This window comes from Oncorhynchus mykiss, chromosome 15 (genome assembly GCF_013265735.2).
Source record: "Oncorhynchus mykiss isolate Arlee chromosome 15, USDA_OmykA_1.1, whole genome shotgun sequence".
Classification (NCBI taxonomy): domain Eukaryota; kingdom Metazoa; phylum Chordata; class Actinopteri; order Salmoniformes; family Salmonidae; genus Oncorhynchus; species Oncorhynchus mykiss.
The window spans coordinates 57,443,762-57,468,614 of NC_048579.1; the positions used below are offsets into that span (position 1 = coordinate 57,443,762).

Genomic DNA, 24,853 nt, shown 5'->3' on the forward strand with positions numbered 1-24,853 from the left:
ATTAATGAGATGAATCACTCCCCTATCTCATCCCCCCTTCCACTCAGCACCCCCCATGTCTGAGACATCGTGCTCAGAATCTATTACCAGCCCTATCTCTCTATTTACACTTCCCCCTTCACAGAAATATCGAGAGAGAGAAAGATACTTTTGTTTATTGTCTACTTCACTTGCTTTGGCAATTTTAATGTAATTTTAAAATAAAGCCCTTGAATTGAACTGAGCGAGAGAGAGAAAGAGAGAGAGAAAGAAAGAGAGTCAGCAGCTCCCCTCTGTGCACTCATTCGGAGACAGTTACCGCGGATTGTGAAGACAGAGCAATCAGTCCAGTACTGAGAGCTCGTTTTATTTACGGTAAAAATGTCGGCCAGACCAGGCTACTATCGGCAGGAGCTGAACAAGACTGTATGGGAGGTTCCCGAGCGGTACCAGAACCTGACTCCCGTGGGCTCGGGGGCCTACGGTTCGGTATGGTGAGTAGGCTATATGAAAGAGGAAGGGGCGAGGCTGCAAAGAAGTCCAGAAATACAATACAATGCAGAGGGAAAACATAATTTATCCGTATGATTTGTATTATGAATATGCATTATTGGATAATATTGGAAAAACAATAGGCCTATGTATAGCCTATTCTCGTTACTATTGTGCAATTACCAGTCTATTGTTATTATTGAGGCAGTTATTAGGCTGATTTAATATAATTTGTTAATGTAGCGCAGTTAGTTGTTATGCACGAGAAAGTCATCAATGTTATTTTCATGTTTGTTCAATGTGGATTCACTAGACTACTCTATTTGTATCAATATGATGCTGTCATAAAGGCTTCGTTTTCCATTTGATTGGTTTATCTGTCGTTGACACCATTCCCAAATACTGGGCGTCATCACTCGAACGGCAGACTGTCTGCAGTTGTTGCCTCTCGGTGCGGAGGCATTAAACACCTCAAGCTTTGCATGTACAATAGCTGATTCGGTCTGCCCCATACGATTCCCATACCGAAAGAGGAGACAATTAGGAGTTATCGGCGCATCGCACCTGCAACCACGCGCTACCGGAGATCCTCTGAATCGTGACAGTTCTCAATAGGATACATTAGTTCCATAAGGTTTTGGGGGCTATTAATAACAGGGACAGCACTTCGGGGGGATCTGCACTGAACAACTGAAGGATGCATGACACATCTGTAAAGTCATGGGCATGTGTAGGGGGCACCTCAGTTGCAAATATCTTGAATTGTTTTGTTTTTTTCAGACATTTGTGCTGTTATGGACTTTTGTCTTTGATATGCATATGTTCACTTCAGACAGTGAAGAGGGGCCTCTTAGAATACATCTCAACATTGTATTCATGACTACCAGTCTTTTGACCGAATAACAGACTTCAATTTCACAACCTGATCTCCTCCCCATACAGTAAACGCTCTCTCTTTCTCTCACGCACACACACACACCGCTGTCTAGCCCAATGAGGTGGTTCTTATGGTCTACATTTCCACATGAACAAGTTCCTTTTTTCTCACAAGTGGGTTGGGCAATATTTCCTTGTTTTAATTTTGGATCACTCTTTGTCTGTTGCAGGAGAAGAGACACCGTTGCCATGGCGAGGTGTCATGGTGATGTGTGCACCTCGGCTTGAGTGTCATACAGGCAATACATATTGATCCATGCATGGGAAGGGAAATGAAGTGCTTTGCGGTTTCAATGTCTGCTTTTACTATAAAAGCACTGGTAGATAGATTAGATTAACATTGTGGGCACATCTCTCTTTGTTGTTTATATGCTGGTAAAACAGCCAACCATGGCCTGTCAAGCCAATGCTTTTGCATCTCCTAGGATAGAGGGAAGTGAGGATGTGATCTTCTGAGGATCAGCCCAGGGAGACAGACAACAGACATCTGTGATGTAGCAGACATGGAAGAGAAGGGAGGCACAGAAACTACATGTTAGCCCAAGCAATATCTAAGCCTTTATTGGTCAATTAGATTTAATGGAAGTTTAGCCTAGCTGGTTGATGGGAAGAACTGCAGTGTTTTACTACTCCACTGAGAAATCCTGGTGAAGTCGGCACAGTTATGTCTGTTTGATTTGATAAAGACCTTGGAAGCTGATAGATAGATAGACATGATAGCATAGCAACAATTCAAACAAAGACCATCCCTGTGTCTGCTTCTTTTGACTAATACAATTCTCTACAGTTAAAAACAAAACTCATTATTTATGTGGATTCACAAACACATTTAATACACCATCAACCAAGATGCAGAGCAATGCAGTCGTGTGATCTGCTACACCTACAAAATGGCACCACTGCTCATAGTACCAGTCTAGCCAGCAAGGACACTCACATTCTTGCACACAATCTCCCTCTCTCTCTCTCTCTGAGCCCTGCATTGTTCAGGCTGTGCTCCAGTCATTGTCACTGTTTTCTCCATGGCAGAGCTGATTGATTAGCAGAGGGGTGGGGGTTTGGGAATTGGGAAGGTATATTATAGGGGGTTGGGAGTTAAAAAGTAAGAAAAATATATACATGGAGCACCGGTACCGAGTCAATGTGCAGGGGTACGAGGTAGTTGAGGTAATACAGTATGTACATGTAGGTAAGGGTAAAGGTGACTAGGCAATCAGGATAGGTGATAAACAAAGTAGCAGCAGCGTATGTGATGAGTGTGAAAGTGTGTCTATCTGTAAGTGTATGTGTGTGTTTGGTGTGTGTGAGCGTGTTGGAGTGTCAGTGTAGTATGTGTGAGCGTGTGGGTATAGTCCAGTGAGTGGGCATAGAGCCAGTGCAACAGAGTCAGTACAAATAAAAAGGGGGTCAATGCAAATGGCAGTGGTGGAAAAAGTACCCAATTGTCATACTTTGAGTAAAAGTAAAAGATACCTTAATAGAAAATGACTGAAGTAAAAGTGAAAGTAAAAAACTACTTGAGTAAAAGTCTAAATGTATTTGGTTTTAAATACACTTAAGTATCAAAAGTAAAATGTAGTTGCTAAAATATACTTAAGTATCAAAAGTAAAATTCATTATATTAAGCAAACCAGGCGACACAATTGTCTTTTTTTAAATTTACGGATAGCCAGGGTCACACTCCAACAGACATAATTTACAAACAAAGCATTTGTGTTTAGTAGGAATGACCAGAGAGGTTCTCTTGATACGTGTGTGAATTGGACCATTTTCTGTCCTGCTTAGCATTCAAAATGTAACGAGCATTTTCGGGTGTCAGGGAAAATGTATGTAGTAAAGTAAAAGTTGTCAAATATAAACAGTAAAGTAAATTACAGATACCCCAAAAAAAGACTTAAGTAGTACTTTAAAGTATTTTACACCCCTGGCAAATAGTCAGTGTAGCCATTTGATTAACTGTTCAGCAATCTTATGGCTTGGGGGTAGACGCTGTTCAGGAGCATTTTGGTCTTAGAATTTGGTGCTCCGGTACCGCCTGCCCTGTGGTAGCAGAGAGAACAGTCTATAACTTGGGTGGCAGGAGTCTTTGACAATTTTTAGGGCCTTCCTCCTACACCGCCTGGTATAGAGGTTCTGGATGGCAGGTTAGCTTGGCCCCAGTGATGTACTAAGCCATACACACTAATCTCTGTAGTGCCTTACGGTCGGATGCCAAGCAGCTGCCATACCAAGCGGTGATGCAGCCAGCCAAGCTGCCTGAATGGTGTAGCCACCAGACAGAGGTATTATTGTGCATGCACTAAAGCAGACTAATATCACACATTGACTGCATACCATGCAGAACATCACATATACACATGTATTAGTTTTCCATCATTATACCAGCAGGCATCAAAACTCATATCTGAATGAAAATGCACATTTAAAATGCATTGGAATGTCTGAGATTTTCACAAATGTGGTTGCTACTTTAAATAGAATTTATTCCAATAACTGGAAAGCTTTTCATAGACTGCAAAACACCAGTCACGCGTAATGAAAATATTTGTCAATCTTGAGACATCGTACTGCTACTTCCCTTCGCTTTCCCAAGTCGTATCATTTCTCATTTCCCGCTCAGCATGCAGACTGCAAACCCCTAATTCAATCTCAATGGTTACTTTTCCTTCCATCGGTCTCCTGAAAGGAAGTTGGAACGTCTTGGCCAATAATATAACTCTAATTCGTTCTGACTGATGGGTTTAGAACTTGTCCATGATACTGAACATATTCTTCACAATGTAACTGGGAAACTCTTTGTTGGTGTAACGTTATGTAACAGTAATATAGCGTTGTGCAAATGTTTGCGCTTGCATCATGAATGCTTAATTTAGTCAAAAGAACTCAATTCCATGTGCCCATTTCAACTGTTGCAGCAACACTATGCAAATCATGGCTACTGTGAGTGTGTGGTATTTGTAGGGGTTTGGCTGCTTAAAGAGCTATTATCATGTCGCTGCGGTGCCATTTAGCCGACACTGTTGTGCAGAGTTTGTTTACAACGTGAGAGGACAAGCGATGACCGCCGAAGCTCTCGGATGAACGCACACATGAAATATAATCTCAAGTACATGGAACTGTCTATCAGTGTTAACATGCTGTGGGGAGCAAGATGCTGGAGAATAAAAGCAAGCATCCTTCATTTTAAATTCTAGGTGCAAACAAGATGCTCTGGCAGATGCTTTCATGTATGCCCCACTATTTCCTTTGAATGATTGCATATGCTTAAGTCTAAAGTCAATATAGATAGCTAGATGAAGAGAGAGAGAGAAAGTGAGAGAGAAATCCAAATGACTTTGCATCAGATATTGCGCTGCATTACTGTAACGGCTGATAAAACGTTCTGAGATGGAAGACAGTCAGTTGTAGAAATCGATGCACAGCCTGCCTGTGGAGTTGTGGGCAGTGAGGTGGACAGCCATGTATGGAAGATGAGATGGCAGAGTGTGTGTGTGTGTGTGTGTGTGACTGAGAGGTCTGGCTTGTGTCATGGAAAGATGATGGTATGCTAGCTGCCTGTTTGGCTAACATTTAACAGGGGCATCTGGGGAAGCAGCAGGTGCTTCTGTGGCTGTGCATGAAATGAATGCACTTGGCCTTGTCTGAAGGCGATGCCTTCAGGTATGTGCATGGCCTTTTGTGTTGTACACGTGGCAGGCCGCAGGTAACAACATAGTAATGGTGTAGTGCTCCTCGCAGGCTGGTTAAAGGGGTTAAAGGTCAGGTTGATAATGACAGTGATTTACGTGGTTGTTTTAACTTCTCGTGCCGTTGTGGCTCTGTGCTGCCTCTCCTTCCTCTTTACTTCACAATTCCTCTTTCTCACCTCCTTTACTGCTTCTTCTTTCCTTCTGTCCAGTTTCTTTCGATTTCTCAAACACTTTTATTTCCTGTCTGGTACTTCCTGTCCCCTCCCTCATCTCTTGCTCTCCCTCAATCTCTCTCTGACCTTCTCTACTCCTTCTACAGTACACTCCTTTGTCTCTTCATTCCTCTATAATGTTATTGCCTAGTATCTTTTTCATTTCCCCTAACACTCCTTCTCTCTGTGCAACATCGGAATTGAGTAAGATGTTGCACCAAATGCTGCCGAAGTAGAAATAACACTGTCAACAACGAAGACGGCAGCGCAACACCAGTACACTACTCAGACATACATTTGCACTTCAAAGGAAACAATAATGATTCTAATCATTTAATGATCAACATGTTTAAAAGCAATGCATTTCATTTTGTAATCTGCTGTCGCTCATCTCCCCCCCACACACACACACAGCTCAGCATATGACGTGCGGCTACGACAGAAGGTGGCGGTGAAAAAGCTGTCTCGGCCTTTCCAGTCCCTTATCCACAGTAGGCGCTCGTACCGTGAGCTCCGGCTACTCAAGCACATGAAACATGAGAACGTGAGTAAGGAGTGGTTGAAGCCCTCCCGTGTTGGCTAGTTGACCTAAATTGCCTTGATAATGCACAATAGAGTTGTAACTCTTTGGCATCAACATTCTCCCTCAACAGGTAATAGGACTACTGGATGTATTCTCCCCTGCTGCATCGCTAGAGGACTTCCATGAAGTGTGAGTGACTACTGAAAGAGCACTAGGATGTCCAACATACCCCAAACAGTGATTATACTGTCATGATTATTCTGATGATGACATATTGCATTTAAAATAGAGCTTTTCACCAGGATTCAAGGCATGTACTGTCTAACTGAATTGGAACATCTCCACGCACTGTTCTAAAAGTCCCCTCCTCCTCCCTCCTCCTCCTCTTTCCAGCTACCTGGTAACCAACTTGATGGGGGCAGACCTGAACAACATAGTCAAATTCCAGCGTCTCTCTGATGAGCATGTGCAGTTTCTTATTTACCAGCTGCTCAGAGGCCTCAAGGTAGTTGTATCATGTTTAGACATGTTTTTTTATACATACTATCCCATACACTGACAGTACAAAGCAACCTTCCCTGATAATAATTGTTTTAACTCAAAGGAAACTGTTAAGTATTTCAATGTGCCACAATTGAACCTCAAACACCATGATGATCATTTTTATACTATAAAACTACTGGCTATAATTTACTAGAAAATCCCTTAATTAACATCCTCTGAAATGGTATATATACTGCACCCTGACTTTTGATTATAAACTCGGATATACTGCTAAGTTTGAAAGCTACATTATGCCTGGCTCACTAGGTAGTACAGTTAACAGGGGACTGACCAGCCAGCCAAGTAACTAGCAAACCTAGTTACCAAGGAATTAACAAAAAATGTAGACCCTTTTAGACAGGGGCCAATGTTGGAATACACTGTTGACCTCTCTCTCTCTCTCCTTTCTTTCCTCTCTCCACCCACTCCTCCCCCAATCCCGCTACCATGTCCCTTTTCCGTCTCCCCCTGAACAGTACATCCATTCAGCAGGACTGATCCACAGAGTGAGTGGTGGCTTTCCTCTTCTCTTCTCTTCTTGCCCACTCTTTTCATTTTGTGCTTTGTTGGCTTTAAAAGGCATTCTGTATTTAAAATGTACCGGTATGTGTGAAAGTAGATCATATCATATTGTGTGAGTTTGTTAGAGAGAGATTGTTCTGTCTGTCTGTCTTTCTCCCTTTCTTTCTCCCTTTCTTTTCCCCTGTCCCTCAGACAGTCTTTGTGTTGAACGTTCTGTCTTTTCATGTGTCTGTCTCACAGGACCTAAAACCAAGTAACGTGGCAGTGAACGAGGACTGCGAGCTGAGGGTAAGACCAGTGGCCCAGCCACCCAACTCCTCAACGCCTCAGACAATTACAACCCCCCCCCAACTCGGTAATGGCTATCACCATGACAACCTGTGTCTCTCTCTCCCCCAGATCCTTGACTTTGGATTGGCCAGACAGACGGATGATGAGATGACGGGGTACGTGGCGACTCGCTGGTATCGAGCGCCAGAAATCATGCTTAATTGGATGCACTACAATCAGACAGGTACAGATCCACACTCACACAACCCAAAAATGATCATAAAACCAAGATTCTCATTTCACACCACACATTACCAGACACCTTCTAATATAACAACCAAACACATACTCTATCATCATGCAGTTCTATCCAGAAAGAAAAATTAGCTAGCTATATCTGTGCCGTTATGGCTAATCGTAAAATCCTGTTGTTATGACGACTGAATGTTAACGCCTCTGTTACAGTGGATATCTGGTCAGTGGGATGCATCATGGGAGAGCTGCTGAAGGGGAAGGTCCTGTTTCCAGGCAACGACTGTATCTTTCACTAACACGGACATGGCTTGAGACTGAGTGCACTACACTCCACAACCACTCTCCAGCGCTGTTACCACCAATACTGCTCTATGGACACACATCAGCTCCTCCCATATTTGCATCACAATCCCATCTAGAGATATAGCCTTTCTGTCTGAAGGGGAAGTGTATTGAGAGTGACTGAAAGGAAAGGAAGTTCACAAAGGACTGAATTGTATTGGCTGTCACTGTACAGAGTCTAAAGACTGAAACAAATAGGAATGTGATTTACTGCTTTGTATGTCTGTATTAGGTCCTCAAATGTAGGAGTATGCTGTGTGCATAAAACTAACACCAGAACACTGTTCTAGCAAAGTCAAGTATGCCTAACCTCGGTCAGTTGTTCTACCTAAAGAGTTGGTCCTGCCAACCAAATGACTTTTTCACGATCATGATGGCCCTTAATTAACCCCTCCTGATCTAAGATATCGACCAGCTGAAGAGGATTATGGAGGTGGTGGGCACCCCGACCCCTGACCTTCTACAGAAGATCTCTTCTGAACATGTGAGAAGATGGAGAAATAGAGGGAGAGATGGGAAAGTTGAATGGATCATTTAGCTATAGCAATGCTTTAATGATACTGATGATCCCCTGACATCCATTGATCGGTGAAATTGATTGACTAATTTGATGATAGATTATTCAATATTTTGCTTGTAGTATGATTGATTTCTCAATTGATGGATCAATTGGCCCTGCAATGTACTGTACACATTGTCACGTGTGTCGTTGTACATTGCTTCCTATTCATAGGCTCAGAAATATATCCAGTCTCTACCCTTCATGCCCCAGCAGGACTTAGAGAAGATATTCAGAGGAGCCAACCCAATGGGTGAGACTGAGTCATACCCGATAACTGAATTTGCTGGAGGCAAATTTTAAACCAAGGCTATGGATTACATAAGGCAGCTTTGTTAGTATTTTTCCCTTTGTGCCTGCATCTTAATCTCGGTCTCCATCTTTCTCTCTGCATCTCCATTCTTCTCTCTCCCTCCCTCTCCCTCTCTCCCTCAGCTGTGAATCTACTGAAGCGCATGCTGGTTCTGGACTGTGATGGGCGTATCTCTGCCAGTGAGGCTCTCTCCCACCCTTATTTCTCCCAGTACCACGACCCGGATGACGAACCAGAGGCCCTGCCCTATGACCAGACGCTGGAGAGCAAGGACCGCACACTAGAGGAGTGGAAAGGTGAGAGAGCGAGAGAGAGAGAGAGATGGAAGGTGGCTGGAGTGGAGGAGGTTAAGAGGGATTTTCCTTTTTAAAGATTCAACAGTTATTTTCTGCTGTGTTCTTGACCAGATATAAATGTTCTCTCTTCCTGCTCACCTTTTGTTCATCCCTCTTTCTTCACCGCATCTTCTTTCTCTCTCTCTCTCTCTCTCTCTCTCTCCACCCCCCTATACAGAGCTGGTGTTTGGGGAGATGAAAGGAATCAAAGCGCCTGTCAGCGAGACGAGTAGTCTACAGGTGGAACAGTGAAAGACAAACCCTGCCTCCTTCTGCTCGATCTGTCCCGTCAGCTGAGGAAGGACCGCCGTCTTGTCTCCGTCTGTCTGTCGGCGTTGGGGAGGCGGGAGGATCCGAAAGAAAGAGAGAAACAACGCTGTGTCCCCTAAAGGCATGACACCCCTCCCCTTGCTCACTGTGACTGGCTATTTGACTGCCTGTCTTGAGTTTTGTAAAAGGGGAGCAGGGAGAGGGGAGGTCTGGTTGAACTGAAAGTGATGAGAATACGCACATTACGATGATTACAGGGAGCATGCTTTGATAGGTAAATGTTTACAGTCTGTTGAAGAGAGGTAGGAGAGAGAGACAGAGAGAGAAAGTAGCACTAGGGTTTTCAAATCTACCTAAGGGTCCAACTGGTAAATGGTCATTGGCTATAGGTTACTGGAAATCTTTCGTCATGAAGACATTTTATAAGCAGTCATAACGGATGTCAGTTTAAGTCTGCTTATAACACCTGTTATGTCATAGTAATGACAGTTTTATGACATAGGGTTCTAGTGAATTTTTGTCAAGAATTTTCCACACATTTTATTATATTTCTATTTTAGTTGTAGCAAATATGTTATTTCACAGAAACTTACATAAGATGGTTCCTCCCTCGATATAGACCAATGAATGCCCTTTGTGCTGTTACTGCACAACATCCCCCAACACTCACCAATATGCCACATCATGTACAACTATTGGCCAGATTCCCTAAGCATTTAGAATTGTTTTTACAGTTTTTACAGTTTTTAACACCGGTGGTAGTGTTTTGTTTACGGAGACATAGCATTTGCAGCAATGCAGTTATGTAGATATGTCCCAATGTACAGGTAACTGCCAACATAAAGAATACATCAACATAAAGTGTTTTAACAGGGCATTGGGCAAAACACAAGCCAGAGCAGATTCAGTGCACCTTGGCAAAGTTTCTGGAACTCCATTGGTGGGATGCGACACCGTTCTTTCATGGGAAATTCCATCGTTTGGTGTTTTGATGGGGGTGGTGGAAAACGCTGTCTCAGGCGCCGCTCCAGAATCTCCCATAGGGTGTTCAATTGGGTTGAGATCTGGTGACTGAGACAGCCATGGCATATGGTTTACATCGTTTTCATGCACGTCAAACCATTCAGTGACCATTCGTGCCCTGTCGATGGGAGCATTGTCATCCTGTGGGGGCATAGTCATCGTGGCCAAAATAATGGCCTGCCCAGCATTTTTATACATGACCCTAAACATGATGGGATGTTAATTGATTAATTAATTAACTCAGAAACCATACCTATGTGGAAGCACCTGTTTTCAATATGCTTTGTATCTCTTATTAACTCAAGTGTTTCCATTATTTTTGCAGTGACCTGCATGTAAGCATGTATGCATTTGTTGCTGGTATCACCCATTTCAAATTCCACTTGGCTCCAGTCCAACAGGTTTTACTAGTCCCTGGCACTGTTGAGAAACCCAACCCTATAGCTGAAGTTTACATCTGAACATTCAACAGATACTATTACCCACAGTGACTCCCACAGATACCATTACCCACAGTGACTCCCACAGATACCATTACCCACAGTGACTCCCACAGATACCATTACCCACAGTGACTCCCACAGATACCATTACCCACAGTGACTCCCAGATGCATTATGCAGATTAAATTGGATTTACAATAGGTCTGAATGTTGTAGTTTCAGAGGTCTAATATTCAGCATGTTTTAAAGGGGCGTACTGAGGTGAACGAATTACAGGGGAGTAAAATAATTCAATTTTCAGTAAAAAACATGTTCTGGAACTGCAACATATACTACCCCAAGAACTTCAACATCAATCATATACACAATGCCTCAATTACAGTAGAGATAATCCAAAATACTCTTTCTCGATTGATGTTTGACTATTTACGGTCTTGTATGTGTCATGTACAAATGTTGATTTTGGAAACTTGTTGGATTTAAATAGAACTGCAAAAAAGATGAATGTATACAAAACTGTATGTTTAAAAAACAAGTGTCTTTTCATTCTATGGTGGCATGAATTTTAACTGTACAATTTCTGCCGTATGCATTTCCAATCAATAACCGAATGTCAACTCTGTGTCATAATGCCATGACAACTCATGACAGTTGATGTCAACCAACTCAACTCTATTACAACAGTTATAACACCATTATGCAGCATGAACAAGTAAACATTTGGTTACACATATTCAGAATAAATCAAATCGATCTATTCCCTGTCTTGGTAACGTCATGAATAACGAATTATGCGTGCATCAGTCCAGTCTTGTTTTCTCCCAAAAATGATTAAGTCTGTTGTTGATTGGACAAACTCCTTTATGTTTCCAAGTATCACGCAGCAGCCTATCAGCCGGTATGCAGCACTATGTCAGTGGTGAGAATCTGTCATGGGCATAGCATGTTGTGGCATTATGAAAGACCACTTTACCCCAGAGTTACGGCCTACTCATTCCTCCTCCACATGGCCAAAGTTCCATCAATACTCCCAGCCCACACAAACAGTAGCTTTCCAGTGCTTTATGGGTTCCAAGTCTGAGTATACATGGCCTTTTCTGTGTGTGTGTGTGTCAATTTGCCTTCAAGGTCCATTCTTGCATGTTTCCAACAAACATGCCTGCAGGCATCAAACTATGTCATAATCTCTCAGCCACAGAACAGAGACAGTATTATGAGAGACCATCATGACGACGCATGTATCCTCTTCTTCCTCGTCATCAATAAAAGCTAAATTCATCACCAGTTACCTTACTGTGTGTGTGTGTGTGGGGGGGGGGGGGGGGGTACATTTTTACTTCAGAGCCTGCATATAAACAGCAACAACACTATCAGCAAAGCAGAAAGGAAGGGAGGCCAGGGAAATACTAAAATAACTCATGGCAACAGACAGCATTTTGGCAACATTCCTTATAACTTGATTGTAAGACAATAAGGAGCCAGGGCGGCAGGTAGCCTAGCTGTTAAGAGTGTTGCTGGTTCGACTCCCTGAGTCGACTAGGTGAAAAATATGCCCATGTGCTCTTGAGCAAGGCTCGTAACCTTAATCTGGATAAAGAGCATCTGATAAATTACTAAAATGTAAAAATGAGCCTGGACACAGACACACCCATCAATCGCACAGGGCGACTAGTGTTTACCTTTTTCTGACAAAATACAGAGGTCATGCCACCAGGCGATGGTGTGTTCACCAGTGATACCATTGAGGTTTTAAAAACGAGTGAGACCAGTCACTGGTTACGGTTCTTTATTCGTGTCACTGGAGACCACTGTCGGGCAACGGAATGCATTGCGCATTTCCCGAGTGCTAGAGTGTGTAGGTAAGGTGGTGGTGGCTGCATGAGAGCAAGTGAACGAAGTGTCTCATGCACAACAACGCCTCATTATCCCCGAATTAAGAGTTAGCTGGGGAAACATTGACCCCCCAAATCGATTTGGATATGTCGGTCCGCACGCGGACAGGATTTTACCGTCAGGAGGTAAACAAAACGGCATGGGAGGTTCCAGAGCGATACCGTGAGCTAAAGCAGGTGGGGACTGGCGCGTATGGGACAGTATGGTGAGTTGTATACGAGTTTAATCATCAAACATGGGTAGGCTACTCTTCGTAAATGTCGAATTTGGAGTTAACAATAGCCTATGTTAAGGCAATACAAACCAAGCCACAACAAGACGTGACTCGTTCCTAAAATAAGCATCGTGTTTTTTTTTTTATCCGTTCATCTCATGCATTCTTCATGTGGTTATATCAAAAGGAAGTTTTTTGTGCAGTGGAGCGCTGGATTGTGTCCGAATTAAGTCATCAACAAACATCGCTGCTATTTGATGAATTACATTATGCGGTTTCTGTTTCATTCCTAAACATAGTTTACACGGCAGGGACTTTTTTTTGGCTTTGTGAAGTCGGGAAAAGCATAACAAAGAACCCCCACTGGCCTCATTGTTCGTTGGGTTTTAGTGAGCAGAAGATTTAGATTTAAGTGCATCGGCCTACATCTGTTCTGGGTCTTTGCGCAATGTTTCTTGGGATATAGGCCGAACAAATGTTTCTACTTGAATTCCAGAAATTCCCAAGGATGTCTTTGAAGTAGGCCTAACCACTTGATTATAAAACATGATATTTGGATGTATATTCTTTTAAATAAATAATTAATCAAGCATTCAATAAAAAATACAATAAGAGAGTTGGGTCCTTCTTCAGTAGGCTACCGCCAATGGCCTACATTGCTAAAATGTTTTCTTCCCTTTACCTACATGTCTTGCTGCAGCTCCGCCCAGGACCGCAGGACTGGGGTGAGGGTGGCCATCAAGAAGCTCCACAGACCCTTCCAGTCGAAGCTCTTTGCCAAGAGGGCCTACAGAGAGCTCCGGCTCCTCAAGCACATGAAGCACGAAAATGTGAGGGCCCTTCCTGAATACGCACCTCATGGTTAATTCTCATAAATAGAAAAGGTGTCTGTTTCACACCACTAATTAGGCCGTGTCTAAAAATGAAATGAAAATGAAAAGGTAGAGTTTAATAATGGTACACAAGGAAAGGCTGAGAAGGAAGCCAATCCATGTTGCGGAAAAAAATGCCTCATAGCAACATCTACTTTAGTCAGTGGCTCACTCTAGAACGACAGAGACACACCCCGTATCACAATTGTGTGTGTGTGTGTGTGTGTGTGTAACTTCAAGTGGGAATCATTTCCTGATGCTGTAATTGAGATACATGATGCACAAAAAAAATTCTCCAGTTAATCTATAATTGAGCTATTCTATTTATTTTCTGTTATTCTTTGATTGGCTTGGATTAGGTGATTGGACTGCTGGATGTGTTCACTTCTGAGATCTCATTGGACAGGTTTCATGACTTGTAAGTACCTCTTTGTCCAATACCCTTCCTGTTCATATATTGAATGTTTTTATTCACAATAAAGTATATATTTTTTCCTTTTCCCCTGTCATTCTCAGTTACCTGGTAATGCCACTCATGGGTACTGATCTGGGGAAACTGATGAAGATGGAGAGATTGTCACAGGAGAGGGTGCAATTCCTTGTCTATCAAATGCTGAGAGGACTCAAGGTTAGAGTTGCATACATGCACTCAAAAGAGCAATATATATATATACAATTCTAAGCAGTTTAAAAGATATACCTACAAATGCTCATTTTATCCCCAACATTCAAATATGATACAAAATAAAGGCAGTTTATACAGAAGGTTTAAATGTTTCCCAGAATATACTTGAATACCACCTTCTTTTTCTAATTTTAAGACTTTCTCTTTTCCTGGTCTTTTGTGTCTCCCCACAGTATATCCACTCTGCAGGGATCATCCACAGGGTGCGTAAACTCTGACCTTTCAACTATGTGCATTGGTGTTGGGGCCCTTGCTCTTTTTCACGCCCACTGCTATTCATGCCGTTTTCCATATCAGAAGCTCTTTGTGTGTGTGCTTGCGTGTGTTTGCGTCAATCTGGCAGCATGATAATGTAATTTTTCTAAATACCAACAGGATCTCAAACCTGGAAATTTATCTGTCAACGAAGACTGTGAGCTGAAGGTACTACATATATATCTATTGCTACCAGACCTGTGATAGGCACTGTGCTCTCCCTGTTCAGTCTCGCTCTCTTTCGATTTAAATGAAATACACTTTATTGAAGTGGAGGCTGCTGAGGGGAGGAGAGATCATAGTAATGGCTGGAACGGAGCAAATGGAATGGCATGGCATCAAACACCTGGAAACCATGTATTTGATACCATTGTACTATTCCACTCATGCCATTACCACAAGCCCGGCCTCCCCAATTAAGGTGCCATCAACCTCCTGTGCTTTATTGTCATAAAAGGGACAATCCAATGTAGCCAAAGCAATTCTCTCTGTCTGTCTCAGATCCTTGACTTCGGGCTGGCTCGGCAGACAGACACAGAGATGACGGGGTACGTCGTCACTCGCTGGTACAGAGCCCCCGAGGTAATCCTCAATTGGATGCACTATACCCAGACTGGTGAGTCTCTCTCAATCACTCATTCATGGCTGCCTTCTTTGTCCACAAGATGGCAGTACTTTCTAATGTCAACATCTGTGTTATCACCATGATTAATCATGCTATTGTAACCAGAAAAATATCCTACAGTATGAGGTCCTATGGAGATCTATCTCTTTGTACAATATGTGTACAATATCGCTGTAATTGAACCCACTGGTATGGTAGCAGTTTGGTAGCAATGTGGTACTGAAAGACCATTCAGTCCTATGTATGTCTTTGTCCTCCTCTATCATCAGTGGATATCTGGTCGGTGGGCTGCATCATGGCGGAGATGCTGCTGGGGAAGCCGCTGTTCAAAGGAAATGACCGTATCCTTTTTCAGTGTTTACTACTCTCTGTCTTCACCCCACACAACTATTGCAGAATGATATGTTATCAACCTGTCAAAGACTAGTTCTGTAAGCTTATTATGGCTAAGCATATATAGTATGAGCAGCATGTGAATGTGACTTCCTGTACCACATGAGCAATGACCCTTGACCTCTGGGTGAGCACAGACCTGGACCAACTGAAAGAGATCATGAAGATTACTGGTACACCCACTGCAGACTTTGTTACGAAGCTACAAAGCCAAGATGTAAGTCATGTGGGCACTCAAAATACATTCAGATAGTACACATTCAAAGCAAACACAGCCTACTAGAGTACATAGGAATAGAATACACATACACTCCCAGGTAAATCTGCTCCTCTTCCAACAGGCCAAAAACTACATACGGAGCCTTCCCAAAGTACTAAAGAAAGATTTGCACTTTCTTTTTTCCAAAGCTAGCTCAGACGGTGAGCAGACGTTCAATACAATGATGTGAACACGTAGTTAGTTGAATTTGACAGTCTATTACTAAAGGATCAAAAACGCTGGTTTACAAAACAGCAACTGTTTCTAACTATTGTCAGGAGTGTCCTTCTGACCATAACACCGCTAGAGACACTGTATACCTCTCTGTGTGGCAGCGGTTTGTGTGCTGGAGCGCATGCTGTTGCTGGACCCTGAGAGGCGGGTGAGTGCGTCAGAGGCGCTGGCCATGCCCTTTTTCAGCGAGTTCAGAGAACCAGAGGAGGAGACTGAGGCTCAGCCCTACGATCACTCCATGGACAACACAGACCTGCTCCTGGAGCAGTGGAAACGTGAGAGATGGTTGGAGGGAAGCTGAAGAAAGAGATGGAGAGCGGGGGGAGGGAGGAGGAAGATATGGGAGAGAGAGAGATATGCTGGGGAGGACGGAGGGAGAGAGAAGAAGGAGATACAGGCAGAGTAAAAAAGGGAGAGATGGAGAATGAGGTGGCTGGTAGCCTAGAGGTAAAGACTGTTGGGCAGGTAACTGAAAGGTCGTTGGTTCAAATCCCCAAGCTGGCAAGGTAGAAAATTATGCAATTCTGCCCATGTGCAAGGCAACAACTGCTCCCTGGGTGCTGATGATGTGGATGTTAAATAAGGCAGCCCCCTGCACTGCTCTGATTAAGAGGGGTTGGGTTAAATACAGAAGATGCTATTCGGTTGAACGCATTCAGGAACTGATTAGTTATCTCTTTCCCTAGGAAGATAGCTTAAGGAAAAACATTCCTTTGGTCATTCCACATGATGGAAGGAGAGCGATGATGAGGGAGATGGATGTGTGATAACATGTTCAGCTTAAGAGGAAGAAAAATCTATAGAGTGTACAGAGTAACTAATTAGTCATTTCTTGTGTTGTCTCCTACAGGTCACACATTCACAGAGATTCTGTCCTTCAGGCCTGCAGCAACAGAGACCAAGGACCCCAAAGAGACATCACTCTGAGAGTACACACATACCTCTCAATACCTGTCAATTATTATTATAAGGCATTGTTGTATTGTTGTACAGATGTAATGTGAATACAATGTACAGAATGTAGTTTATTGATTATAAATTGATTTTTTGACAAACATTTTCGAAGATATTGTCAGTCTTGTGTAATTGTGGAACTACTGTAACAGCCAACCAATGAGCCCCTGGGAAATAAATTATTACTTGCTTCCCCGTAAACCATGAGAATGACTGTAAGCGAAGACATCAAATGTTCATCAATAAAAGGCCACTCTAAAATGATCAGTTTTGTCACATAACAATGCCACAGATGTCTCAAGTTTTGAGGGAGTGTGCAATTGGCATGCTGACTGCAGGAATGTCCACCAGAGCTGTTTCTAGAGACTGTAATGTTAATTTCTCTACCATAAGCTGCCTCCAACGTCGTTTTAGAGAATTTAGCAGTATGTCCAACCGGCCTCACAATCGCAGACCACATGTAAGCACGCCAGCCCAGGACCTCCACATCCGGATCCTTCACCTGCCAGATAGTCTGACACCAGTCACCTGGACAGCTGATGAAACTGAGTATTTCTGTCTGTAATAAAGCCCTTTTGTGGTGAAAAACTCATTCTGATTGGCTTGGCCTGGCTCCCAAGTGGATGGGCCTACACCCTCCCAAGCCTACCCATGGCTGAGTCCCCCGCCCAATCATGTGAAATCCATAGATTAGGGCCTAATGGATTTCAATTGACTGATTTCCTTAACTGTAACTCAGTTGTTGAAATTGTTGCATGTTGCATGTTTGTTCAGTATAACATGAATTGACTGCAATATTTTTTAGACTGCAATACACCTGCTCAAACACTGGGATTACCATGTACGTGGCCTAAGGTCCAGCAAGGACAAAGATCACCTCTGTCTATAAATGGAGCACCAACCTTGCTGATTTTAATTTGGGCCCCTCAAAAGCCATGAAGAGAGCCAACGTCTTTATTCTGCTTCTTGCTGGTGTGTTGGTCAACGGAAAAGGTATGCTTTATGTTACATGTGAGTTTGTGGATTAAAGCCTGAGAATATGTGTAGCAGAGTAACTCAAAATGTGGACTTAATATTTCAATCAAATAGCAATGTGTGTGGTCAGAAATCTTTTAAAAAAGGAGAAGGAGGTGCCGATTACTACGGTAACGAATTACGTTTTTATTGTGCCCTTGTTTGTGTGTTGCAGACCCCTGCTGGCAGAACAGCTATGACCAGCCTTTAGATTTTAATTGCCCATCAGGACAATCCATCTCTCGCATAGTGAGGTGATTCCTTATGTTCCATACAACCAATCTTCTCCAAAACCTGAATTCTGCACTGACTCACAAGCACATGTTTCCAAATCAGAGTGAGCATTTTGCTGCTGCGGTGCTGAGTTAACCCTAACCCTTTCTCAAACCCTAGCAAGCTGTTGCATATCAACAGAGTTGCTGTTGATTCAGATTTGCAATTTTCCATTTTGAGAAATTAAACTGGTTTAACTCTGTATTTTGGATTTAGGTTATTGCAATTGCATTCCGGACAAAATATGTTGGGCAACAATAAAACCTACAACCTGCATAAATGTTTGTTTTCGTATAAATTCAACTATTAATTTGTGCATTGTAATGTATTTTTCCAATTTTAGTGAGCATCACAACATATATGAAGACCGTATGTGGGACTTTGGGTGCAAAGCCACGTTTGACTCAGCAACTAACTGCTTCACATCTTCCTACGTAAATGACCTCGACAAACCTTTCAACTACCAATGCCCAAGCCACCAGGTCATCACAGGGATGAACAGCTATCATGACAACAAGCATGAGGACAGAAGGTGAGATGTAAATTAATCACTATTCACATGAAAAAATACAAATCTTCAAGAAATGACTGTCAAATCAAACAGAATAACTAGGGCTTTACAATGATGGTAAAATGTAGAGACATTTGGGGATTGAATGGTGTAAAATCCTAAAAGTGACACAGGGTTGACGGAGGTACTGTTTTTGTTGAACAACCCTACTATAATGTGAATTACAAGGTCAATGCAAAACATATATCATAATTTAAACCTTATTTCCACCCTTATACAGATGGAAGTTCACCTGCTGTGGAGCCAGCAACTTCTGTACTGATTCCTGCCAGTGGACCAACTACGTAAACTGGTTTGATGAGGCCTTCACTTTTAATGCCCCACCAAATTCCTACCTGATTGCAGCTGAAAGCTACCACGACAACAATTATGAGTGAGTATGATTATCCATTGGTACTGTATGCTAATGTATGCTAATGTAATGGATTCCAAGTATTTTCTCTCTCTGTGTGTGTGTGTGTATCTACGGTATCTGTGTGTCATATTCTTGCTGTTGGAATAAACAAGCTTCAGGAAAGGAGGAATTGACTACAAAACTAACAGGAACAAAATGTCTGTTTGTCTTGTGTACTTTCAGAGATCGTCGCTGGAAATACCAATACTGTACCAGAAGGTCATGCTGAATCTATAACTGATTCTTCCTACAATCAGATTATTTTATCCGTTGTTGTCTCTTGATAATCTTGAAAGAAATTCACGATTAAAGATACATGCATCGAATGATTGTGTTTCATTTCCCTGCACTAACGTTTAAATGATTGATTATGCTTGGTTTCTGGTCAAGATATAAACTCTATACAGTACTGTAATGGACGGCAAATGGTTATCTCAGACAATAATTACTAAAACATTGGGTCACACTTTATTTGGATAATCCCCTATAGATGATCTACAGCGGAACAAACCATCAACAGACTATCAACTGCAACTCTGTTGATATGCAACAGCTTGCTATGGTTACGTTTAGGGTTAGAGTTAGTCAAATCAAATTGTATTTGTCACATGCGCTGAATATAACAGGTGTAGTAGACCTTACAGTGAAATGCTTAACCAACAATGCAGTTTTAAGAAAATACACAAAAAAAAGTGTTGGGGTTAAAGGGAAAGTTCAGTATTTTACAACTTCATTTTAGATGGTTCCTGCTCCTGTAAGTAGTCTATGGATCAGGATAAACTGTAATACATGGTTTGTTTTTTCTTCTAATAGCCACTACACACTTCAGCTAACTTTAGCCTCTGCTGGTTTAAAATCAATGGGAGTGGTGTGGGCATGCAGTGACTGTTAAAAAAGCCATAGACAAATTAACTTAATTATTTGGTTTGACGTAACTTTAAATGATTAGGCTTCTTAAATTCTTAAACATCTTAACCATGGATTACAGTTTCTCCTGGCCCATAGACAACCTTCAGGGGGAGGATCCATCTAACAAGAAGGTGTAAAATACTGAACTTCTCCTTTAAGGCATTTACTGAGATACTGCTGTCGGGCTTCTACCCATTGAGAAAAGTGTATGCTGTTCTAGTCTGCCTAGTGGCCGTGTCCTCTCGAGCCTGCCTAACGGTCCTAAACTGACCTGATAACGTGATTTCCCCCCAGTTTGGTTGGTAATGTAAAAATGTATATCTGGGCAGATGGGCTTCAATTGCTCTGAAACCTTTCAGGTTGTTAGGAAAACATCTAATTCTGTTGATTATTTTCACACAATCATATTTGGACCGATCTCGTGGGACTGTGATGTACATAATGTACATAATGTTTGTACCTTTGACTGCCAGGTTACACCCTGGGTCAACTACAGTACTGGGATGAGGCATTCACCAACAAAGCCACCAGTACCAACGATCTCCTTATTCCACATTTTGTTGTATTACAGCCTGAATTCAACATTGATTAAATTGATTGTTTTTCTCAACAATCTACACACAATATCCCATAATGACAAAGTGGAATTATGTTTAAAAAATAATAATAATTTCATGAAAAATTAAAAACAGAAATGTCTCATTTACACAAGTATTCACATCCTTGAGTCAATACTTTGTATGTTTGAAAATACCCTTGAGCATGGTGAAGTTATTAATTACATGTTGGATGGTGTATCAATACACCCATTCACTACAAAGATACAGGCATCCTTCCTAACTCAGTTGCCGGAGAGGAAGGAAACTGCTCAGGGATTTCACTATGAGGCCAATGGTGACTTACATTACAGAGTTTAGTGGCTGTGATAGGAGAACACTAAGGATGGATCAACAACATTATAGTTACTCCACAAAACTAACCTAAAGAAAAGAAGGAAGCCTGTACAGAATACAAATGTTCCAAAACATACATCCTGTTTGCAACAAGGCATTAAAGTACAATTGCAATACATGTGGCAAAGCAATTCACTTTTTGTCCTGAATACAAAGTGTTATGGTTGGGATTAATCCAATATAATCTACAGAGTACCACTGGTGGCTGCATCATGTTAAAGGTATCCTTGTAAACGTTAAGGACTGGGGAGTTTTTCAGGATAAAAAGGAAATGGAATTGACCTAAACACAGGCAAAATCATAGAGGAAAATCCTAGTGGTTCAGTCTCCTTTCCTAAAGCTAAAGTTAAAAGTCTGTATTATACACAACCTTTTGAGGTTAAATGCAATTACATTATAAGAACTAAAGGTATGACATCAATGCACTGTATTTGACTTTTGATAACAGATTCTGGTACAAGCCATGCACTGAAACCACGTTCTCGACACTCCTAAATTCGTCATACACTCATGTATTACACATATAGTCTCATATCTTTCCCTCCAATTGATTCTGTCTATTAAAAATAGTATATTAATTGACTTCAGCTCCCCAGGAGCAGGGATGGAGATTTGGAGACCATTTATTTTATTCCTCAGTACATTGCCCTCTACATGTTAGTTCATAGTAAAAGTTGCCAGTTCTGTTTCACCTTATTTAATGGTCACTACAGAAATAATGTATTTTTAATGGGCAGGTTTGAATGGGCAGGGCAGGTTCGCTCTCAGTCTGTTCTCTCTGATAAGGTGTGTTTGTTAACCTTCTCCCTCTACTACTTGACTCTGTAACAGTCCCATATTCCTGGTATCGAATTCACCTCACTCCATCTCTGCGAGACAATGAAGGATACACACACCCTGCTCAATCTGCTTCTGCTGCTAGTGTTCCTAGCAGGTAATATGATTTAAAAAATATATAACAACATTGTTTTATGTTAACATTTCTTTTTGAGGATGGCAAGTTGGTTTGACATCAGTCAGTAGGTCTGGACACTTCCTGTTAAGCTCTATAACTACATTTACTTTCAATGTCTACGGAGGTCCAGCTTTTGTTTGGGTGAAAATAGTGTTACATTATAATGTGTTGATTATAGCCTATGGCTGTTTTAATGAACTTCCAGGATCAGCTTTGACCACTGATGGAGGGAGTGGCAGTATCAGTAAGTGAACCACATCACATAATAGCCAAGCCAAATTATTACAGGATGGAACACATCGCTGCATTGATGGGAATGTTGGGTACTTTGAATAATGACTGTGATCGTAGGGTAGTGCTATCAGCTAGCAGCTAACTACAGGCGTTTTATTGGATTATCGTTGTAGTAATTTATCACTGTTACAAGAATACATTTACACCCTGTATCCAATAAATCCTTTATTCTTAAACAGGTAGGCCTACATTGCCTGATTGTGCACTGTACTTTTCAGATGGTCCCTTGGAACTAACCATTGTGGGACCTGACTTTGTTAAAGTGGGTGTGCCACGCAGCTTTGACTGTGCTGCCCAGTGCTCTCCTTCCTGTAGCTACAGAATGAGTATCGACGGGCAGATTTGGCAAGGCAATGAGCTGTTGTTCACAGCTCGCCAATGGGAGGAGTCCCTAAACCTCACATGCACTGCAAGGAATGATGACTCTGGGAGGTCCTCTACAGTAACAAAGATACTGCAGGTTTTAGGTGCGTGGGTGGTTTGTTGTTTTTATAACACTTCACTTGAAATTAAAGGTGATGGTCTTTATGATATTAGGAATAGAGGGATAATTAAATGTGTTGTAATTTATTGACAACATGTCTGGATTACTGGATTAGTGCTAGATAAAATTATTTTTCTACTGTTTTTCACATTGGTCATAGGATCTAGACTATTATCTAAATGTCTATGTGTTCCTCCTTTTAGCTGGACCTACCAACATATCGATCACAGGCCCTGCCCTGATGACCCCAGGGGCCCCTCAAAGCTTCCAGTGTAACGCAGACTGCCGTCCCTCCTGCAACTACACCTGGAAGATAAAGGGTCGATGGCTCGGGGGGCAGGGGAACAAGATTACTGTAACTCCCGAAGAGTTGGCCACCTCTGCTACCCTGAACTGCAAGGCCATCAACAGTGTGTCCGGGCTCTATGCCATGGCAACCAGGACAATTCCTGTAACATGTAGGTTATTCTGAGATTTAGAGCTTCTAACAATTGTAGATTCCCTCTTGTTGTTAGTGTAATGCAATTGTCCATATCCACACAAATAGCTTCATCTATCAATATACATACATTCCCTTATATAGTATGTAATCTATATTTGTTGGGGTTTTGGTTGAAGTGATACTTGAACCATTTTTTTCCTCTAATTTTTGTCTCCTATCAGCTGGTCCATCAGAGGTCCACGTCATCGGCCCAGACTCTGTTGCAGTCGGCTTCAAGTCCATGTTTCAGTGCACTGCCAAATGCACTCCCGCTTGTGACTACCGCTGGACCATTGATGGTCACACTGTCCACGGTAGTGAGATGGAGATGACGGTCGAGCGAAATGTGAAGTCAGAGAAGATTATGTGCCACGCTCAGAATACGGTCTCAACTCATTTTGAGGTGGTCACCAAGTCCATACGGGTGGAAGGTACAGCAGAAATCTCATGATTCTACATTTTAGCAACTACCTTAACTTTTATGCTGTCATAAACATTATCTGACCTAATATCATGTTTTTTTGTGTTCCTTTTGGAATGGTTTTGTGCGTGTTGCAGAAAATGACAAAAATAAGATCCTCTCCAAAAAATATGGTTGTCAAGCTGTGTCCAGTTTGTGTTTGTCCAAGAAGACCATCTCTGGGAGGAAGCATCAGCATTGTACAGCAGCTGAAACCTGGTCCCGATTGAGTCCGAACATACCTTGCTGACAACAACACCAGGTTCCAGAACATTAAAGCTGTAAAACAGGAATATAGACTGAAAATAGACAAGACATTAAAACATTGAATACTAGCTACAGTGACTTCAGAAAGTATTCACACTCCCTGACTTCCACATGTTGTTATGTTGGAGTCTGAATTTAAAATAGAATACATTTCAATTTTTTGTCACTGGCCTACACACAATACCCCATAATGTCAAAGTGGAATTATGTTTTTTATATATATACACTACCGTTCAAAAGTTTGGGGTCACTTAGGAATGTCTTTGTTTTTGAAAGAAAATCAAATGTTTTGTTCATTACAATAACATCAAATTGATCAGAAATACAGTGTAGACATTATTAATGTTGTAAATGACTATTGTAGCTGGAAACGACAGATTGTTTGTGGAATATCTACATAGGCATACAGAGGCCCATCATCAGCAACCGTCACTCCTGTGTTCCAATGGCACGTTGTGTTAGCTAATCAAATAGTACCCGTAAAACACCAGTCTCAACATCAATAGTGAAGAGGCGACTCCGGGGTGTTCCTCTGTCCAGTGTCTGTGTTCTTTTGCCCATCTTAATCTTTTCTTTTCATTGGCCAATCTGAGAGATGGCTTTTTCTTTGCAACTATGCCTTGAAGACCAACATCCCGGAGTCGCCCCTTCACTGTTGACGTTGAGACTGGTGTTTTGCGGGTACTATTTAATGAAGCTGCCAGTTGA

General features: G+C 41.9%; 4 protein-coding genes across 9 annotated transcripts; all 4 read left to right on the forward strand.

The window, feature by feature from the left end:
• The first annotated feature begins 71 nt into the window (after positions 1 to 71).
• On the forward strand, positions 72 to 11,990 carry LOC110490762 (mitogen-activated protein kinase 11). Of its 2 annotated transcripts, none has more exons than XM_036944759.1 (12): positions 72 to 473; positions 5,723 to 5,852; positions 5,962 to 6,020; positions 6,225 to 6,339; positions 6,851 to 6,880; positions 7,137 to 7,184; positions 7,296 to 7,410; positions 7,632 to 7,703; positions 8,168 to 8,247; positions 8,497 to 8,575; positions 8,758 to 8,931; positions 9,149 to 11,990. In XM_036944759.1, the coding sequence occupies exons 1-12, from the start codon at positions 361 to 363 to the stop codon at positions 9,220 to 9,222; spliced, it is 1,089 nt and encodes a 362-aa protein (XP_036800654.1). In that variant the 5' UTR covers positions 72 to 360; the 3' UTR covers positions 9,223 to 11,990. The 2 variants fall into 2 exon arrangements, with proteins under 2 accessions (XP_036800654.1, XP_036800655.1); XM_036944760.1 differs by having other exon boundaries at positions 6,225 to 6,336.
• Positions 11,991 to 12,360: 370 nt separating this feature from the next.
• Positions 12,361 to 17,191, forward strand: LOC110490392 (mitogen-activated protein kinase 12). 5 transcript variants are annotated; one of them, XM_036944755.1, is made up of 12 exons: positions 12,365 to 12,565; positions 13,514 to 13,643; positions 14,045 to 14,103; positions 14,202 to 14,313; positions 14,544 to 14,573; positions 14,746 to 14,793; positions 15,127 to 15,241; positions 15,520 to 15,591; positions 15,781 to 15,860; positions 15,985 to 16,063; positions 16,238 to 16,411; positions 16,987 to 17,191. In XM_036944755.1, the coding sequence occupies exons 1-12, from the start codon at positions 12,411 to 12,413 to the stop codon at positions 17,061 to 17,063; spliced, it is 1,131 nt and encodes a 376-aa protein (XP_036800650.1). In that variant the 5' UTR covers positions 12,365 to 12,410; the 3' UTR covers positions 17,064 to 17,191. The 5 variants fall into 5 exon arrangements, with proteins under 5 accessions (XP_036800651.1, XP_036800650.1, XP_021419438.1 ...); XM_021563763.2 differs by having other exon boundaries at positions 12,429 to 12,804; XM_036944758.1 differs by lacking the exon at positions 12,365 to 12,565 and adding an exon at positions 12,852 to 13,332.
• A 694-nt stretch (positions 17,192 to 17,885) lies between these two features.
• LOC110490393 (hemagglutinin/amebocyte aggregation factor-like) lies at positions 17,886 to 19,668 on the forward strand. Its single transcript, XM_021563764.2, has 5 exons — positions 17,886 to 18,083; positions 18,280 to 18,358; positions 18,721 to 18,909; positions 19,169 to 19,321; positions 19,526 to 19,668. The coding sequence occupies exons 1-5, from the start codon at positions 18,026 to 18,028 to the stop codon at positions 19,569 to 19,571; spliced, it is 525 nt and encodes a 174-aa protein (XP_021419439.2). The 5' UTR covers positions 17,886 to 18,025; the 3' UTR covers positions 19,572 to 19,668.
• Positions 19,669 to 21,332: 1,664 nt separating this feature from the next.
• LOC110490394 lies at positions 21,333 to 24,340 on the forward strand. Its single transcript, XM_021563766.2, has 6 exons — positions 21,333 to 22,138; positions 22,365 to 22,403; positions 22,672 to 22,920; positions 23,141 to 23,395; positions 23,601 to 23,849; positions 23,977 to 24,340. Exons 1-6 carry the CDS (start codon positions 22,084 to 22,086, stop codon positions 24,126 to 24,128), a joined length of 999 nt encoding a protein of 332 aa, XP_021419441.2. The 5' UTR covers positions 21,333 to 22,083; the 3' UTR covers positions 24,129 to 24,340.
• The last annotated feature ends 513 nt before the right edge of the window (positions 24,341 to 24,853 follow it).

What these genes read in the sequence shown, in the direction of transcription:
- LOC110490762 (XM_036944759.1), top strand. Translation starts at nt 361, where the DNA reads ATGTCGGCCAGACCAGGCTACTATCGGCAGGAGCTGAACAAGACTGTA. An exon ending in CAGCAGGACTGATCCACAGA is followed by an intron (nt 6,881 to 7,136) that starts GTGAGTGGTGGC and finishes TCTGTCTCACAG; the next exon opens with GACCTAAAACCAAGTAACGT. An exon ending in AGAAGATCTCTTCTGAACAT is followed by an intron (nt 8,248 to 8,496) that starts GTGAGAAGATGG and finishes TCCTATTCATAG; the next exon opens with GCTCAGAAATATATCCAGTC.
- LOC110490392 (XM_036944755.1), top strand. Translation starts at nt 12,411, where the DNA reads ATGCCACCAGGCGATGGTGTGTTCACCAGTGATACCATTGAGGTTTTA. An exon ending in CTGCAGGGATCATCCACAGG is followed by an intron (nt 14,574 to 14,745) that starts GTGCGTAAACTC and finishes AAATACCAACAG; the next exon opens with GATCTCAAACCTGGAAATTT. An exon ending in GATGCACTATACCCAGACTG is followed by an intron (nt 15,242 to 15,519) that starts GTGAGTCTCTCT and finishes CTCTATCATCAG; the next exon opens with TGGATATCTGGTCGGTGGGC.
- LOC110490393 (XM_021563764.2), top strand. Translation starts at nt 18,026, where the DNA reads ATGAAGAGAGCCAACGTCTTTATTCTGCTTCTTGCTGGTGTGTTGGTC. An exon ending in TGTGTTGGTCAACGGAAAAG is followed by an intron (nt 18,084 to 18,279) that starts GTATGCTTTATG and finishes TGTGTGTTGCAG; the next exon opens with ACCCCTGCTGGCAGAACAGC. An exon ending in TACCACGACAACAATTATGA is followed by an intron (nt 19,322 to 19,525) that starts GTGAGTATGATT and finishes GTGTACTTTCAG; the next exon opens with AGATCGTCGCTGGAAATACC.
- LOC110490394 (XM_021563766.2), top strand. Translation starts at nt 22,084, where the DNA reads ATGAAGGATACACACACCCTGCTCAATCTGCTTCTGCTGCTAGTGTTC. An exon ending in TGGAGGGAGTGGCAGTATCA is followed by an intron (nt 22,404 to 22,671) that starts GTAAGTGAACCA and finishes TGTACTTTTCAG; the next exon opens with ATGGTCCCTTGGAACTAACC. An exon ending in CAGGACAATTCCTGTAACAT is followed by an intron (nt 23,396 to 23,600) that starts GTAGGTTATTCT and finishes GTCTCCTATCAG; the next exon opens with CTGGTCCATCAGAGGTCCAC.